This window comes from Sardina pilchardus, chromosome 3 (genome assembly GCF_963854185.1).
Source record: "Sardina pilchardus chromosome 3, fSarPil1.1, whole genome shotgun sequence".
In the NCBI taxonomy this organism is placed as follows: domain Eukaryota; kingdom Metazoa; phylum Chordata; class Actinopteri; order Clupeiformes; family Clupeidae; genus Sardina; species Sardina pilchardus.
This window is the reverse complement of record NC_084996.1, coordinates 17,446,285-17,463,745: the sequence shown is the minus strand read 5'-3', so window position 1 is coordinate 17,463,745 and position 17,461 is coordinate 17,446,285. Positions and strand designations below refer to the sequence as shown.

Genomic DNA, 17,461 nt, shown 5'->3' with positions numbered 1-17,461 from the left:
GAACGGGATGGGGGTATATAAACAAGAACTCTAAGGACACTCGGCACACCTCGACTCACTCCTTTGGTTTTCACTCGCCTCGGAAAGCAGCAAGGTGAGTGTGATGCGTTTGGCCCATGTGGCGGGAGGATGCGCCACAGCCACATATCCCAGTGGGCTCCGTTCCCCGCCATAAAGTGCTTGTTTCTTAGTCATCAGAAACAACAGAGTTGCTCAGGGAGGTTGACAATGGAATATTTCGATGGTTTGACCTACCGGCATCATGCTGGCCCTCTAAGTGGATTTTTGTCTTTGGTTCGTCGAAATAGACCATGCCAGTGATGCGCTGCTGAGCATCGTTGCCATTAACGTTTTCACTGAGGATTTGGTTGTTTCTATTGACGACTTGCTGATAGCATTGTATTATATGGTCAGTCTTGATCATGGTCTATTAAGTGACTGTGGCCGCTTGTTGATTGCTTTGGATGTCATTGTATAGGCCTTGGAGCTACATAGCCTAACTATGTAAAAGTAGTAGCTATATTACTGTATTTCGGATAATTGTAAGTTGTTAGATTGTTACTGAGAAAGATGTCATCATTGAGCTGTCTACAGCTTGTCATCATTCTGCAAGGAGATGCAGCTCATCTGGCAGATTGGAGTATAAAGTCATGGGTCCAGCGCCAAGAAAAGACATGCTCAAATGGAACATCTATTACTTACAGCCCACCTCACTAGTGGCTTTGGGTAAAGTGCCTGCCAATGGGCTGGATGATATATCCTTGAGTTACATGTACCTCCTCGTTGACATAATGACCAACTTGCTTGGCTCTCCCACTTCTGACCTGTGTGTAATGTATAGTTCTAGAGTTGTACACCGCACTCTCAAAAACCAAGGTGCCAGAAAAACGTCTGTAAGATATAGGAAAAAAGTCTCTGCACACTTGGATCCATGCAAAAAAGTGTCTTTTACTATACCAAGCTTTTGGTCCTTAGACCTTCATCAGGGCATTGTGTAATGTATGAAAGGGATTCCGACACTGAACATTCCACCTCAGATCTTTACTCAACTACAGCTCATGGGAGCTCTCATTCCCAAATGATTGAATAGAATAGAATAGAATAGAATAGAATATATACTTTTTTGATCCCGTGAGGGAAATTCAGTTCTCTGCATTTAGCCCAATTTAACCGAATTAGTGAACACACAGCAGTGAACAACACACAGACTGCTGTGTATAGCCTAATACAACACTACAGTGTAGTAGCCCAGTACAACATACCCATTTAATCATAACTAAATCGTGACATTGACAGATAGCAAAAGTGCATTGCTGACATGACAATGCTTTGCATGTTTTCTTATGTGCTGTTTGATCATTGACCAGATAAACAAAAATGGCCTTTGCTGGAGTTCTCGCTGATGGTGACGTTACTGCTGCACTTGACGCATGCTCTGGTAAGTCAACTGACCATTCTTTGTGATTCATGTAATGTAATGACAATATATTATTCCAGTTGTCAAACCACTCTGTGGTTTATGTAATGTAATCTAGTCTCTGCTGTTGTGAAGAGAATATATCATATCAAACTCATACAAACATATGAGATGTACTCTACTTGTGTGTTGATTACTGGTCAGGCATGTAGAGGTGAGAAAATAGTGTCATCTGTCCTGCTCATATTCTCACACAGCTGCTGACTCCTTCGACCACAAGAGCTTCTTCGCCAAGGTTGGTCTGAGCGGAAAGTCCGCCGACGATGTGAAGAAGGCCTTCTATATCATTGACCAGGACAAGAGCGGCTTCATTGAGGAGGATGAGCTCAAGTAAGAATGATGGGACTCCTAGCTTTATGCAGATGGTGTGAGTGACCCATCAATGATATTCATTCAGAAACCCATGAATTGCACTCGTTTTCTCCTAGGCTGTTCCTGCAGAACTTCAAGGCTGGAGCCAGAGCCCTCACCGACAAAGAGACAAAGACCTTCCTTGCTGCTGGTGACAGTGATGGTGATGGCAAGATCGGAGTTGATGGTATAACTTGCAGGCTATAAGCTATAGATCTTCACTGTTACATAAGTAGGCTAGATGAACAAACCCATGCCACTGGAACGCCACAGATAGGATGTATGAAATACATGTAATGATACCATTTTAAGTAAATAATATTCCACTATATTTTAATTAGCAGAGTTTTTACATTGTGTAAAACACATGATTTTAACCTCCAGCAGTCTAACTGATGTTTTTCTGTTTCCCCTCACAGAGTTTGCTGATATGGTAAAGGCTTAAATACCAACTGACCAAGATCCGCTTCTGTTGGAACTAGCACTCCTTGCAAGCAACCACTTTTCCAACATTTGCATATTTTTTATACCGTATTTATGAGTTGCCTTTGGACAGTTCAGCAACATTGAGCAAGATTGTTCTAATGAATTGCTGGTAGTTCTTCAGTTGTACAGTATTTTATGTTCTCAACAAGGGTTTGCGCAATTGTAATATCTGTTTTGCACTCCAGGGGACAAGTGAAAGCCCAGGAATAAATGACAGTTTTGGTGTACATGACTTGTAATGATAGCCTTATTTGTCTCTGTGTATCTTCATTTCTGTGTTGGGGGTTTGAAATGATAATGTCAACCTAACAACTAGCAACCCCGTTCCTCTAACCCACTGGCAAGAGAAGACTTGAGGTGTATACTGTATGCTCCATCTGGCACACAGGCAAGGCAGAGGATGGCTCATGGCTTAGTGAAGGGTCACTGAAGCAAATTTGCAAAGGATATCTTTGTCATCCACCCAAAGGTTGCATTTACTCAGGGATTTTCCACATTAAAGTCCACAGAGATGTGCCCTAAGCAATCACTGTTCTGATGCGACAATACTGTCACACGTAATTAATCGTTATAAAGTTGTTTCATATTTCCAGAGACATCATTCAACACAAAACCACATAATAAAATCGGAGCAAACGCTCTTGTTTGTCCAATAATCGAGGGCTGCCCTCTAGTGTCATTAGGGGGAATTACTCCCACGGAAACCTCTGAGAGATTGGTACCTCACACATTTACATTCCTATTAGCCTGTTTGTCTGGTTGAACGTTGAACGTTGGAGATGTCATCAATAGGCATTTTTGGCGTTTCAATTTTGACGAACTGTCATCGAACATGGGATCCATGAACTGAGAATCTAAAACGCGCATTGCCCATCATTCATCATACGAGGTTGTGCAAATTGATGTTCATCATAACCTTTAACTTAAAATAACATTTTCAATCCTGAAGTTTCCTTTCAATTAGTGAAAGGTCTGCAGGTGTCCAATTTATGTTGAGTTGCTCTGACAAAAGAAAATGACAGAAAGACACAAGTGATGGCAATGCGTTTTTGCTTTCTGATACCTGGACACCTGGCTTACAGGACTTTTGAATCTCAATTCAAACAAATTGTTGTCCTGACATTTCGCTAGTAATGTTACAGTGAAACAGTAGTGTGTAACCTTAGCAAGGCGCGATATGAAGGACTTTCCTCAAGCGCACCTTTTAAGCAAATTTATAAAGCTAAAAATAGCCCAGTCTACGGGACACATTTTCGGCAAGCCCCCCCGCCCCCCCATCTGGTGTCTATTACATTAAGCCTCATATTTCAGGTGAGTGATAGTATATAAACTTCGGCGCTACCCTTAGTGGGGCACTGCAGTTGCTCGAGTCTTCTCATCCAACCTAACCACCAAGGACAACTGAGGTGAGTGGACACTCCACAATTCTGGGACATGGGATAGACAGGGGTGCCAGTCCCCTAAAGAACAACATCAAACAAGAAACTCAAACCCACATCTCTGAGCACCCCACTCACCTTAAAACTCTTCTGTTTCCTCGGACTCTCAGGGGGATGTATTTTGTCATTTCATGGAAGCTGCACTGGGAACTACTTTTTTGGGGGACCCTTAATATCTATTAAAGGAATATCTGGATAGAACCTACACCACTGTGAATATATAATGGTGAAGATTTGGTCAAATATCCATACACTTCTATCTACAATAGAAAGCGGCACATATTTAAACAATATAGCATATAGCAGTCAGCGGAAAAATCAACTTGAAATGTGACATCAAAAGGCCAGTACCGTCTGCATGTTGTCAGTAAAAAATGTGTTACTTAAGTAGGCTAATTGATATACTTGTTCTCACGCAGCTAAAATGGCACTCGCCAATATGGTCAAGGAGGCGGACATCAAGGCAGCACTGGAGGCATGCAAAGGTAACGTAACCTGCCTTACGCATCAGTTTGTTACTTATCTACTTCAACGTACCTTGTGATTTAATGGAAATAGCATTAACAGTAGAATGTTGACTTCCAGCTGCTGATTCATTCGACCACAAGAAATTCTTCGCCAAGATTGGACTAGCAGGCAAATCTGCTGATGATCTGAAGAAGGCCTTTGCAATCATTGACCAGGACAAGAGTGGTTTCATTGAGGAGGAGGAGTTGAAGTAAGGAAGATGTAGAATTTGGCATTTTTGATAAACATACAAAAGAGTAGCCTACCAAAAGCCACTATATTGATGCCTCTGTGTTACAGACTGTTCCTTCAGAACTTCTGCGCGAAGGCAAGGGCATTGACTGATGGCGAGACTAAGAAGTTAATGAAAGCTGGCGACACTGATGGCGATGGCAAGATTGGAATTGACGGTATGTTTTCAATTACTTAATCAACAACCATTGCAAGAACAACCATTCTTACATATTACAATAACGACAGTATTAGCCTACAGAAATTGCTATATAGTTTCTAGTATTATAATTAGAGTCGACTTATTTCACTGGCGATGTCGGCAAGAGTTGAAGATGCGTGTCTGTTTAAGTTAGATTAAAATAGGCGTTCTCATTTTGAATGTAAGAAACATTTCAGTTACATGTTGTTTTTTTTTTTTCTGTTTCCTGTTACAGAGTTCAGCCACATGGTTAAGGGTTAAGCACTCAACTGCAACTGCACAGATCTTGCTCCGAAGGAACAACATTGCCCAAGACCTCCCATTTTCATCTAATAAAACATTATTTTTATATTTGCTTATGGAGAGATTCCTCCCACAGCACCATTTTCTCCAAAATGATGATTACGAATGTAGTCGGTTGCGTCTCATGTCTTAAATATGAATTGTAAAATGTAAAATCTACAATGCACTTTTCGAGAAAGAACGATAAGGAAAGAATAAATATTCTTTTGCAATAGCATGTCTTGGTTTGCTTTCATTATCGATTGTGTAGACTCGTCTACTAGATAGGCCTATGCGTAAAAGGGTATTTTGGCTAGATCAAGTGCATGACGTCCAAGACAGCAGTGCATGCCTTCGTATTTTACGCCACTAGATGGCGTAGAATCTGCACTTGAGTGTTACGCCATTTAAGGCAATTGAGGAGTATTCCACCTTGCCGCGCACAGTCTTTTACAAACAGGTCGGTCAACGTTTCATTTTGTTGCCATATGCTACTTAATATGGTAATGTAGACTACTACATGCTCATGCAAAAAATATATTCCATATAAGAATTAGGCAAGAAGAAGGAAAAAGTGGATGAGGTTATTGGTCTGGGTGGTTCTCAAACTTTTTCTGTCATTCCTAACTTCGGAGGTTTTTTAAGGCCACCTGATTCCATTAACCCGGCAAAATGGTGAAGTTCAAATATTATTTTCGCACTTAACGTGGTTCCACGTTACATTTCCCGTCTCAATCCTTGGAATCTAATTTGCTGTTATAATCCATGTATGTCTGTTTATGACTGTTTGTGTGTGGCTTCAAAAAGAAAGGCATTATTAATAGGCATAAAAAAAATCCCTCCTGCTCATCGCGCCCCACCTGTCATGTCTTTATTCCCCGCTAGTGGGACCCGTCTCACACGTTGAGGACCTAAGGCCTAGCCTACACGTTGAAACGAGGACTTGTGGAAATCAGGTTGAGAAGGATATCTTCCGGAATAGATTCTGTATAGGCCTACAGTTTACCAAATATTAGATTATTGCATAGACTGTTTACAGTGTAATCAAAAACAGGATTAAGCCCTCGGCTATTGCAACCTTGCATAAAAAAATATCTCAGATCTGGACATAGCCTATTTGAGAGTTCAAGGTGCAAATGACATATGAATAACATGAATAAAGGTAGCCCATCCACAGTGAGCCCGTAAGATTGCACGCTATCACAGTGGCCCATGACATCACCAAGAATGTAAGATGTACTGTAGGCTACCTGTGGATCAGGTGTCGGCTCACGTCCTGTTCCGACCTCTAAGGTTTCCCGGTGATAATCTCGATTATTCTGCGCCATCAGAGTAATGGCTGATTTAGCAGGGGTGGTCGAGCAGGTTTGCAAGCACTGTGCATATCATTGTGACTTGTCCAAATGGGTAGATGGGCCAGTGCCCCATAAAAAGATTTATCCATTTGTAATAATAGATCCTTGTATGTAAGGCCTGCTCGGAAAGATATTTAAACACGTCCCATTTTTTAGATCGACAGCCGTGTAAAATGGGGCATTTTTTTAAAAAAAAGGCATCCAATTACGTCACCCAAAAGGCAAAAGCTCCCCAATTTCAGACACTTTGTTTTAGAGTTTGGGGAATAGAGAATGAGATGTCATAATGTTTATCGGAGTTTATTTCATGTTACTTATTGAGCTACTCTGCAACATTATGAGGGCAAAGGCCAGCTGTCATATTAGACCAATCTCCCAGCTTGCCGGACTGCTGCTGGAATCATGATTTAGCCTTGCGGACTTATTTCCCGCGTGCAATCGTTTTACTAAATTGCATGGTTTTACTAAATTGTTCATTCGGTTTTTTTTACTGAGCACGCAAACTTTTGGCGCTTACGGCCCTCCACAGACACCTAAATACTACGTCTTCCAGAGTCATGCAACTAGAGCCATATGATTCATGTTGCTTTATGTTGCTGTAAATGCTATATGGTAGCCTCAACAAAAGCTGTGAAAACTTTTTTTGATTATTATTGAGACATAGTGAGACAGCAATGGCCATCACTAGACTACTTTAGCCTAATACTGATCCATGGTGTCCAATTTGACCTATTCTTTTAAAGGTCACATTTGCAGAACCACAACATCATTTGCCTTGAATTTTTACTAAGACATATTTAGCATATCTTATCCACTCTACGATGTACATTACTCCACATATACTTTTAGGTATACTGCCTGTCTTAACACGGGGAAGAGGTTTTTTTTTACAGTGTCTGCTTGCATGTCCCTGATTAATTATTGCTGTCATTGTGTGCACAGTGGTTAGCTCTGTTCCTGGTCCTGGACAATGTATTTACTGTAAAAGTATTATTGAGTGAGTTTATTATGGTTATGGTTATGGTTATGGTTATTTAGCAGACGCCTTTGTCCAAAACGACATACAAATAAATAGCAATACAAATTAAATAACAGTGAACAATTACAAAATAGGGAGAATAGCAATATTATCAATACAACAATCATTTAAGCACTAATCTAATGAGAAATAAAACAATGAAATGACAAAAGCAATCAAATAAGTCACTCAGTTAATTATATAATAACAATAACTATAGCAAGGTATGGCTAAATTTAAGGACAATAGCAGAATAAATGTAAAAATTTTAACAATGGACAAATTATAACAAAACAAAACTATTATACAAACCATAACACATAACAAACACTCAAAAGACTAAGTGCATATTAAACAAATATGCCTTAAGACCCCTCTTAAAAGACCCAAAACTGTTGCTTGAACGGAGAGCACTGGGCAACTCATTCCACCAACACGGAACCACTGAAGAATAGGATCTACAGTTTGACCTAGCATGTATGGTTTGTCGACATAACAGATGCTCCTCAGAAGATCGCAATGGGCGGTTGGGAATGTACATCTTCATCAAAGAACTGAAGTAGCTAGGAGCAGATCCAGTCAGTGTCCTATAGGCCAGAGTGAGAGATTTAAATTTAATTCTGGCTACTATAGGGAGCCAGTGGAGAGTAACTAGGAGAGGGGTTACATGTGTCCTCTTTGGCTGATTGAAGACCAGTCGTGCTGCAGCATTCTGAATCAACTGTAGTGGTCTTAATACGCAAGCAGGTAGGCCAGCTAACAGGGAATTACAGTAGTCCAGCTTGGAGATAACCATTGCCTGTACAAGAAGCTGAGTGGAATCTTGTGTCAGATAAGGTCTGATCTTCCTAATGTTGTACAGGGTATACCGACATGACTTTGCAATTGAGGCAACATGCTCAGAGAAAGTAAGTTGGTCATCAATTATGACACCCAAGTTACGTGCCGATCTAGTTGGAGTCAATGAGGATGAATCAAGCTGGATGTTCATCTGTTGGGGAATGGCTGTTTTTGCTGGAAACACCAAGAGCTCATTATTACACCAAGAGAGCCCACTTACTAGCAATAGTGGAAAATAAAACAGCAACAAATAAGATATAATCATTTTGCCTATGCACACTTCAATGTGACCAGTTGTTTGGATATGCTTCCCTACATATCAACACAATTTAACATAATTGTTCTCATTGGCATTGAGTAGAATCATTTATGTGCCCAAATATGTATAACATTTTGTCTGAACACAATTAAAATATATACACAGTGTGCATACTTTGTTTATTGTGTATAACAAATTAAGTCAATATGATACATATGAACACTGATTTTATGGTGTATAGCCTATATAATATGTGTGTGTGTGTGTGTGTGTGTGTGTGTGTGTGTGTGTGTGTGTGTGTGTGTGTGTGTGTGTGTGTGTGTGTGTGTGTGTGTCTCAAAACATTCCCTGCATTACTCATATAATGTAATATATGCTATCACTTCATCAATCAGGTAAGGACATACATTTAAGTCTGGCAAGATATAGTTTCAGCTGAGAAACCTTAGAGACTGCTCACCTTTATAATTTTACTCATCTGTCCCGCATCCTGCATTGCTCCCCATTCAATAGATTCTTCTTAGAACATAAAAAAAATAATGCTATACAATGCTGTCAAACAATATAAGCTTCGCCATTATAATGTCAAATAAAAAAAAGATAGCTGAGAGATAGTTGAGAGAAACGAGTTCCACAGTAAGACACAGGTTACATCAGGAGCTAGACTTTAATTCTCATGTAAGGAAATAGCATGGTGGTAGGCTACTAAAGGGAGGGGTTGATTGGGAGAGCTCTAATGACTGTTTAGAAGAGTTTGATGAATGGGCACTTGAGATGTCTGCTGTTGTGTTGTGTGGCAGGTGTGCCTGTGCTGTATCACCTGACAGTGGAGGCAGCTACAAGGACATTTCTATGAGCCCTCCAGCAATGCTGTGCCTGCCAGTCGTGTTCATCTCTGAGCAGCACCATGACCTGAGGCAGAAGGTCTCCATGTTGTCAACACTATCCTATTGCAATGCATACAGCACAATGCTAACAGAGCAATGCAACAATTAAGCCATTCATTCTAATCTGCTGCGTGTAGCGTATATAGCGCCCACACTCAGATGATATCAGTGTCTCACAGAAATGTGGTCAGTTAACATGGAATTATAGCTACTGAATTGAGTGGGTTTGCTAAACACCATGTGGACCTGCTGCCACTATATGCTGTTGCAAGTGCTCTACTCCACTCTATACTGTCAGTGGGAGTTTGCCGTGCGGATTACATCAGGCAGAAGAGGAGGAGAGAAGGTGACCTGGCGTCCCTGAATCAGCAGCATCCTGTAGAAATGATAGCCTGCTGTTTACAGCGCACTCCCATTTAGGACCAGAGGAGAAGGTTGAACTGCCATGACATTCTGTGATCAACATGTACTGTACACTACTGTATGTGGCCGTCCACAAAGTCTATTGGACTTGCATAAGATCAGGAGATAAATTGACTCCGCCTGACTAAACTTGGTGCAGTGAAATACTGAGAATGATAACATGGGAGGAATTGTAGTTTATGTTGCATACTTACATGTAAAAGTTTACAGCAGATGGCATCTAAGTGCTGAACTTCCAGAAATATGTGTAGTAGGCTACTGCATTTCATTGTCTTACTTGTACTCTGCACAATGACAATAAAATTTAATAATCTAATCTAAACCACAAATCTCAACCACAGGTCTGTCTCCAACCAACTAACATGAATTAACATCAAAGAAAATGGTCAGAAGCCAAGAGGAATATCTGTGTTAGAGCAACCTGGATTATATTGATTTATAGAGGGTATTTTACTTGCTGACACACACACACACACACACACACACACACACACACACACACACACACACACACACAGACACACACACACACACACACATACACACACACATAGGGAGAGAGGGAGAGAGAGAGAGAGAGAGAGAGAGAATCCCAAATAGCCTTTTGGGATTGGACCGGGAGCATTGCTGAGACAGAGCATATTGGTTAATTTGCCATTTGTGCATTACAGATGTCTGAGGGCTTGCCCATCCACACTCAGCTCGGCGGTTATAAATAGTAAAGGTTAATTAGTTAGGTAAGAAATTTGAGCTGAGCCTTTTGAATTTGATACACAGACAGGTAACCTTAGAATTGCCTATTGTCACTACAATCAGACCTATATAAATCCTTCTTGGCAGACAGCAGTCACCACATAGCCTTACTTCTCTGTTGGATCACCTACGGCGAAAACTTCAAAGGGGGTAAGTGGGCTTGTGTGTAGGATCCGCACTTGTCGTTTGACTGTCCGCAGGTCTGGTTGGCTGCCCTGAGGATGCTTTTCTCCCATCGGGTTCCAGAATGAGCTTGCGAGGGACAAGAGTTTTTGCATTTTTGTAATTCTACTATTCTGATCCGCCTGACGTCCTGTAAAGCGCAACTTTTCGGATTTGCTTGTTTTGAGACAATTTGTAGCTGCACCGGACAACTCACATTTAAGAAGCTTGAAGCGTTGAACAAAATCTGTAGGTTACGAAAACGATGCTTCTGTGTTAAACTTTCTTAATTCACGCAGTCTTTTAGAAGTCAGTTTATTCTGTTGTTGAATTAATGCTGCCAAGATGACGTCGTTTTCATAGTCGCAAGACGTCCATCTTCAATCGTTTTTCTAGACAAGTTGATGTGATGTTCGGTTATGGTTACAGCTAGGCATGAAAAAAAGCCTGAATTATTTACACTGGTTGTTTCCCTAACAGGACAATGTCTATCTCATCTATCCTCTCCGCTGATGCCATCGACAGTGCCGTCAAGGACTGCCAAGGTATCGTCTTCCACTTACATCGTTATTGTTCCATTAACTAGATTTAAGAATTTAAGTGGTGTATCTTTCACCAAAAGAAAGAGTAGACAATGACACACCAAACCTAAAGTGTTTACGAATGGAAATGTCGCAGTGTAACAATTTTAAACACACTCGGGCAATGGACGTTTGGAGATTAACTTGTCAAAATGTGGATGTCTGTGTTTTCCCAACAACACTCAATGGACTAGCTTTTTATTCTGTATTTTCCTCCATCGCAGCCCCAGATTCTTTCAACTGCAAGAAGTTTTTCCAGCTATGTGGTCTGACCAAGAAGAGTGCGCAGGAGGTGAAGAACGTTTTCGGCATCATTGACAATGATGGAGATGGCTTCATTGAGGAGAGGGAGCTGAAGTAAGTTTTATCCTCCCATGTGCCATTTGATCTGTTTTTAATTGCCACCATGAACTCATTTTCATATTTAAAGTTGCTGTGTTCTCAAATAGTGCAGATGGATACCAGCTGTTTGGGGTTATGTTGGTCTGCTTTTGCATTAGCTATTGTTGTTTTAGATAGAGATCCTTCTAGTTCAAATAATATAGGAGAGAAGCAAACATGGCAATGTAATATTTCGTTGTGATAGACTACTTAGACTTCTACAGTCTTGAAACTGCATAATGCTTAGTAAACCAATATTAAAACTAGCATTTGTGAAAACTATTGCATCCCAAAAGACACTTCAGTTGAGGTCTGTTCAGGTCTGCATTCATTTATTCAGAGGTTAGGGGCATTACGGCATAAAAGCGGTAGCTAAACTGCATGTTTCTGGCAGGTGTTTCCTGCAGAAGTTCTCACCTGGAGCACGAGTACTAACTGAGAAGGAGACCAAGGCCTTCCTCAGTGCTGCCGATGGAGACGGTGATGGCAAGATCGGAGCAGACGGTGAGTGCAGTGTCTCTGGCTGTCATTTGGACTCTGTGTTATGTCAGTGTTCAAGGGGAATGGATGGTCCTGTTTATGGGGATTCTTATGGCTTGGAAGATGAAACTAAGACATCACACCAGAATACAGTTGTTGCCACAAACCAAAGCAGCAAAAAGGCACATTGTGACTTTGCACTGAGATGATGTATTGATGCGCACTAATGAAGATGTTTGGGGTGTTCAAGGACTCAAGGACTGGACAAGCTTACAGACCTATCACATCAGGCACTTCCATGTCCTTTTTCCCCATAAAGATTTACTGTAATTGCATTTTCAGGAATTAGTACTATTTCTGCTAAAAGAAAGTTTATCAAATCATATCAATGTCTGTTTTCTCAGTCTTGAGAACTTATAACTCATTCCAAGTCTTCCTTTTCTTTACAGAATTCCAGGCCATGGTTATGTCTTGAGCAACTGAACCAAACGGGTTTTCTTCCTCCTCATCCCCTATGAACGCCCTTCTACATTTCATCTTACTTGAATTCCCCTCTGAAGCATCAGGATAACACTTTTTGGGAGGCCGCCAGTCGACAGAATCCACATACACACCATTTTTTTGTAATACATTTTAGACGGGTGCTACAGCATCATCTCCATGTAAAACACCATTAAATACATTGATGGAATGCACAAATAAATTCATTAAAAGTCAAAAAAAAAAAAAACTCCTGTGTTCAGTCTCTCCTATTTCTTGTGCAAGGTGTACTTTTGAAGCTACTTTGAAACTTAAATAATCCCACTCATGTCAGGGTAATTGGATTCTTCATTTTCTCTGAGCACTGACCTGAGGTTTTTGTGAATTTGACGAATCTGGGTGGTATGGCCAAGAGGAGGACTTTGAACTGTTACAAAACTTAACTAAATGTAGTTTGAGAACAGGACTGGTAAAAGTGGCGACAGACACTTGGTTGATGCGTACGGTAACATATGTCGTGTTTGCAGAGGACAGGTGTACTGTGCTGTAATTAGGCTGAAAGAAAAAGGAAGCCAAGTCTCGTGTGGCAAGTGAAACCTAAAGCTGCTACACAAGTATCCTGTCAATGACCTTTAACCCAACACTGCACCTTCTGGGTCAGCTTCCCCTGTGTCTGAGTGAGAACTGTGTAAGGTGTAACACTGCAGGTTAGAACACAGGAAGGATATGGGGCTACATTGTCAGTACAGAGGTGATGTAAACATTGGCCTTCATACTTCAGACCTCTGGGTTTTTTTTAAAGAAATTCACACATTTAGTCTCAAAAGGAGCTTTCACATTATTCCAAAAAGACTTAACTTTTAAAGACTGAGTGTGAAAATGTCGTCTTTGGTCTTTTGCCCCTGTGATTTGTCAATTTTGAGTATGCCTTGTGTGACGCTGATTACTTAAAAAGTATTACATTATGATGGCGGTACTCCAAAACGTCTGAGACAGGACAGTTTGAGAAGACACACCTAACCATTAACTCACAGTCACATACGACTGACTGAGCAGAGGCCAAAATTAGCGTTGGCAGAAAACAACAGCGGACCCTAGCATTAGCCAAGACCTTAAGTCCAGCGGTGAGCTCAGTCTGGGTGGGTGGGTGTGTTGCCTGTTGTGCCCTATTCTATCAGATGCTTTTTTACGTGCAGACAGACAACACATCAATTCAAAACACAGACAGACTATAACACACATGCTGTATGTGCACAGACCAAAGTTCCTATGCATATGCATAAATATACAGTACATGCACATACAGACACACACACACACACACACATACACATGCGTGCAGGGATTAACATGCACAGATGCTCATACACACCCATGCAGCACATATTCAAACACACTGACATGTCAATAAGCCTCTTTGTGCAAATCCATGCTGGCCTTCATCATTCTGGCACAGCACACAGATTCTGAGAGCAACACAAGTGATCAGTTCTAAGTCGGTGACAGCTTAACTCACATATTGGCACCGTTTGCCAGAGTTGTCCATCGGGTAATGAAGAGGTCCTGACACGCCAGGCAGGCGATAATGCTTTTTTCACTGGGCGGTCCAAAAATCCAAAATATACTCTGTTCCTCATTTGAGTGTTCAATTTTAATGTGGTCTCTCTTATCAGTTTGGTATTGGATTAGAAGATCAGGGGGCGATTACCCAGAGCCAGTAAAACTGATATGTTTCGGTTTTGCTAACTTGTGTCAATTTATTTCGCTCTCAGTAGGATAGCCCTGAACGCCCTCCAAGAGATGTTAAGATTAAAGACATTATCATGCTTTTTAATATCTAGTGCAGACAGATAAAGCACTTAAACTCATCTATCAACATGGAGGATTGATAAGTCATACTCAGAGTGATGCCGGTAAAATCCTGCAAATGCTTGCCATAAACAATCTATTCCACATTGTTTTGTGATGAGGTCATACAAACATTGCCTACTGCTGCTGGTGAATTGTGCCTTTTGATAAACATAATAGCACACTGTGCACTAGACCAAAACATGGACCTAATGGGCATTTCCTTTAATAACCATGCCCAAACGTGTAAAAACGTTTTAATAACCATGCTCAAACATGTAAAAACATTTTAATAACCATGCCCAAACGTGGAAGGGACACACCCAGAGTGACTTGTGTCTTGAGACCCGCCCCTCCACCATCTCCTTGCTGTCAACAGCTGGAAGGCAGTCAGATTTCATTTTAATCCCCCCCCTCCTCACACACACGCTCACTCAGCAAATTGAACGCAAGGCAGTAATTAAAATGCAAACAGGGTAAACCCTCACAGGCAATTAAAACATTCAAACAAACAAACAAGCACAGAATAAATAAATAAATAAACAGATAAACAAAAAAAAATCTAAATCTCTGATTAGAAAAACAAACATGTAAATTCAGGTCATACTGAGTAAAAGAGAAAATGAAATACCACAGAGAAGAGACAGCACAGGCCAGAGGGTTAGGCTTTGCGTGCGTGCATGTGTATGTGTGTGTGTGTGTGTGTGTGTGTGTGTGTGTGTGTGTGTGTGTGCGTGTGTATACTGTGCTGGGATTATTGCACAGTCACAGTTTCTCTGGCTCCTCTGCCCTTGCCTGTCACACTACCCCATCATGCTGTGTCCAGTTTCCTTCCTGTTTATCAGCCATCGCTCCCGGGGTCAAAGGGGTCACATGCCCCTTATAGCGCGCCCACATGACCCACAGCCTCCAGCGTGGAACCACCCCACCTCACACACACTCACCAGGGAAACCATGACAGAGCAATAATCCCAGAACTGTGCACACACGACACGTCTATCCTGAGTTATGAACATCAGAATAAAGACTTGCATGCCAAGGTGAATATATTTGTATTGACGCAATGACTGTGTATTACATTTACATGGTCATATTAGTCTTTTTTTTCCATCTGCACTACACCATGAGCAATCACTTATATCTGAGAGAATATCACTTTTATGTCAAATAAATATTATTGTGTAATCCAAAGAATTTGGTTTTGACAACAATATTTATATATAATCTGTGATTACGTGGGGATTTGAGTGTAGTAGATAGACTGAAGTATTCATTACCATTCTCTTTCTTGATGTCTGCATTGTTTGTGCTGCCACAGTAAAAGGATTGCAGGGGATCAGAGCAATCTTATGCAACATGCATCCATGCTACAAAATGTCTTCTTGACCTGTATCTGAACTTGAACGTCTGTTTCTATTCCTTTCGTCCAACTATTCAAAGTAGACACACACAATTTGCAAGGAGTGCTGCTAGTGTGGGTGTTCCTCTGGTGCCCCTCAGTTTAGGAATCCTGATGGTTAAAAAATGTTTCAGAAATTTGAGACACTCACAAGGCTACTATGTTTAAAAAGTCTTTCATTTAATGGCTATTCAGTTAAAACATGCCCACAGGTTTCATTCAGCATAGCCTACAGCAGAATAACCCTGACGAAAGCTATTATGCTGAAATGCTGAATAACCATGTGAAATTAAAGGTGTTTTAAATATAATAAGTCCTCCAGACAGACTTTTTAATATGTATGTTAAAATATCTATGACATGGCTGTGAAATGTTTTCCAGTTACACTGATTGTTGCTGGCCTGCTAAGGACGCTTTAAAGTAAGGAGCACAACGCTTTTATAAGAGCAGGTTGCAAAGAGAGAATCCACTTGAATACCTCCAACTGCTCCAACAGTCTCAATATTATTGCCAACTGAGTATTTTCAAAACTATCAAATAATTCAAAGGGTGCGCGTCATTTGGGAATCAGGGCTCCTCTACTCAGATTTCCAAGTGCCATGTCAAAGCACAGTTCGCAATATGAGCAGTTCCATGTCAAACAATATTGTAGGCCCTGACAGCCTCTCTCTAGCCCTATCACCCGAATAGCGACAGGAGTAGCGGGGTCGACGTCGGTATGAACGACGGAAGAGGATTACCGACGCTGTAACTTAAGCGTTCTCTCGGAGACGATTTGATGGCCGCCTCTAATCATGTGGTGCGCAGAATGACCTAAATAAGTAATGTTGGCCAAATTTCTTTTGTGACACAGACACAATTAGCGAGACCTGCCGAGGGGGCCAGGCGATGAGCCGCCGATGCACCCGCTCCAACAGACCTCAGTCTCGGACTGTGCTAGCTCTGCCTTACCTCCGGTCAATAATTGATGGCCCTGGCCTCCATTGTCACCAAAAGCTCATACCAAGAAAGGAGTGTCAGGCTCACCTTACTTATTAAGTCTAACTGAATCTTTAATGGGCCACCCCATCCTCTGGCTGATAACAAAACACTGGCGACTTTTGAGATTTGAAGTGTTGTGCTTTTCACCATGGATGTCTAAATGTTGACATTTTTTCGTGCAACATCATCGCGCCAATCCTCAGAAATTTTGATACAGCAGTCAAGCAATCTAGTAGCCAGAGTATCCATAAGCCACCTGATATTCAGCACGGGAAGGTGTGTCATGAAAGTTTTACGTGCTTCGTTGGAATAGCATGCCATGAATTCTGCTTGTGGCTGCATGGAGCTCATGTTTTATGCACTGTGCAGCAGAGTTCAACAGAAGTGGACATTTAATATTTGCAAAGTTTTTGTTTCGCATGACAAAAGGGAATAATGGCGGTGGTGGTGGGGGTAAATCTCAGCCTCTGCTATGAAGGTGGTAGGCCTTGAAATGCAAGCGTAGGCCTAATGAACGTGAATGAGAAACTTTAGACCATGCAAACAGCTTCCTTACTCTCCACTGTAATAAGCCAGATTAGAGCAGACTTGGAAAACACCTTTCAGCTGTGGAGATCAAAGCAGCTCAGGTCACCATAA

The 17,461-nt window shown here is 41.2% G+C and overlaps 3 protein-coding genes across 5 annotated transcripts; all 3 read left to right on the top strand.

The window, feature by feature from the left end:
- Positions 1-2,547, top strand: LOC134076934 (parvalbumin beta-like). The gene is made up of 5 exons (XM_062532240.1): positions 1-94; positions 1,368-1,438; positions 1,675-1,807; positions 1,906-2,015; positions 2,248-2,547. Exons 2-5 carry the CDS (start codon positions 1,378-1,380, stop codon positions 2,271-2,273), a joined length of 330 nt encoding a protein of 109 aa, XP_062388224.1. The 5' UTR covers positions 1-94; positions 1,368-1,377; the 3' UTR covers positions 2,274-2,547.
- Positions 2,548-3,639: 1,092 nt separating this feature from the next.
- On the top strand, positions 3,640-5,210 carry LOC134076931 (parvalbumin beta-like). Of its 2 annotated transcripts, none has more exons than XM_062532236.1 (5): positions 3,640-3,720; positions 4,173-4,238; positions 4,339-4,471; positions 4,561-4,670; positions 4,929-5,210. In XM_062532236.1, the coding sequence occupies exons 2-5, from the start codon at positions 4,178-4,180 to the stop codon at positions 4,952-4,954; spliced, it is 330 nt and encodes a 109-aa protein (XP_062388220.1). In that variant the 5' UTR covers positions 3,640-3,720; positions 4,173-4,177; the 3' UTR covers positions 4,955-5,210. The 2 variants fall into 2 exon arrangements, with proteins under 2 accessions (XP_062388220.1, XP_062388221.1); XM_062532237.1 differs by lacking the exon at positions 3,640-3,720 and adding an exon at positions 3,863-3,979.
- Positions 5,211-10,481: 5,271 nt separating this feature from the next.
- Positions 10,482-12,804, top strand: pvalb8 (parvalbumin 8). 2 transcript variants are annotated; one of them, XM_062532238.1, is made up of 5 exons: positions 10,482-10,660; positions 11,153-11,217; positions 11,478-11,610; positions 12,029-12,138; positions 12,564-12,804. In XM_062532238.1, the coding sequence occupies exons 2-5, from the start codon at positions 11,157-11,159 to the stop codon at positions 12,587-12,589; spliced, it is 330 nt and encodes a 109-aa protein (XP_062388222.1). In that variant the 5' UTR covers positions 10,482-10,660; positions 11,153-11,156; the 3' UTR covers positions 12,590-12,804. The 2 variants fall into 2 exon arrangements, with proteins under 2 accessions (XP_062388222.1, XP_062388223.1); XM_062532239.1 differs by lacking the exon at positions 10,482-10,660 and adding an exon at positions 10,768-10,921.
- The last annotated feature ends 4,657 nt before the right edge of the window (positions 12,805-17,461 follow it).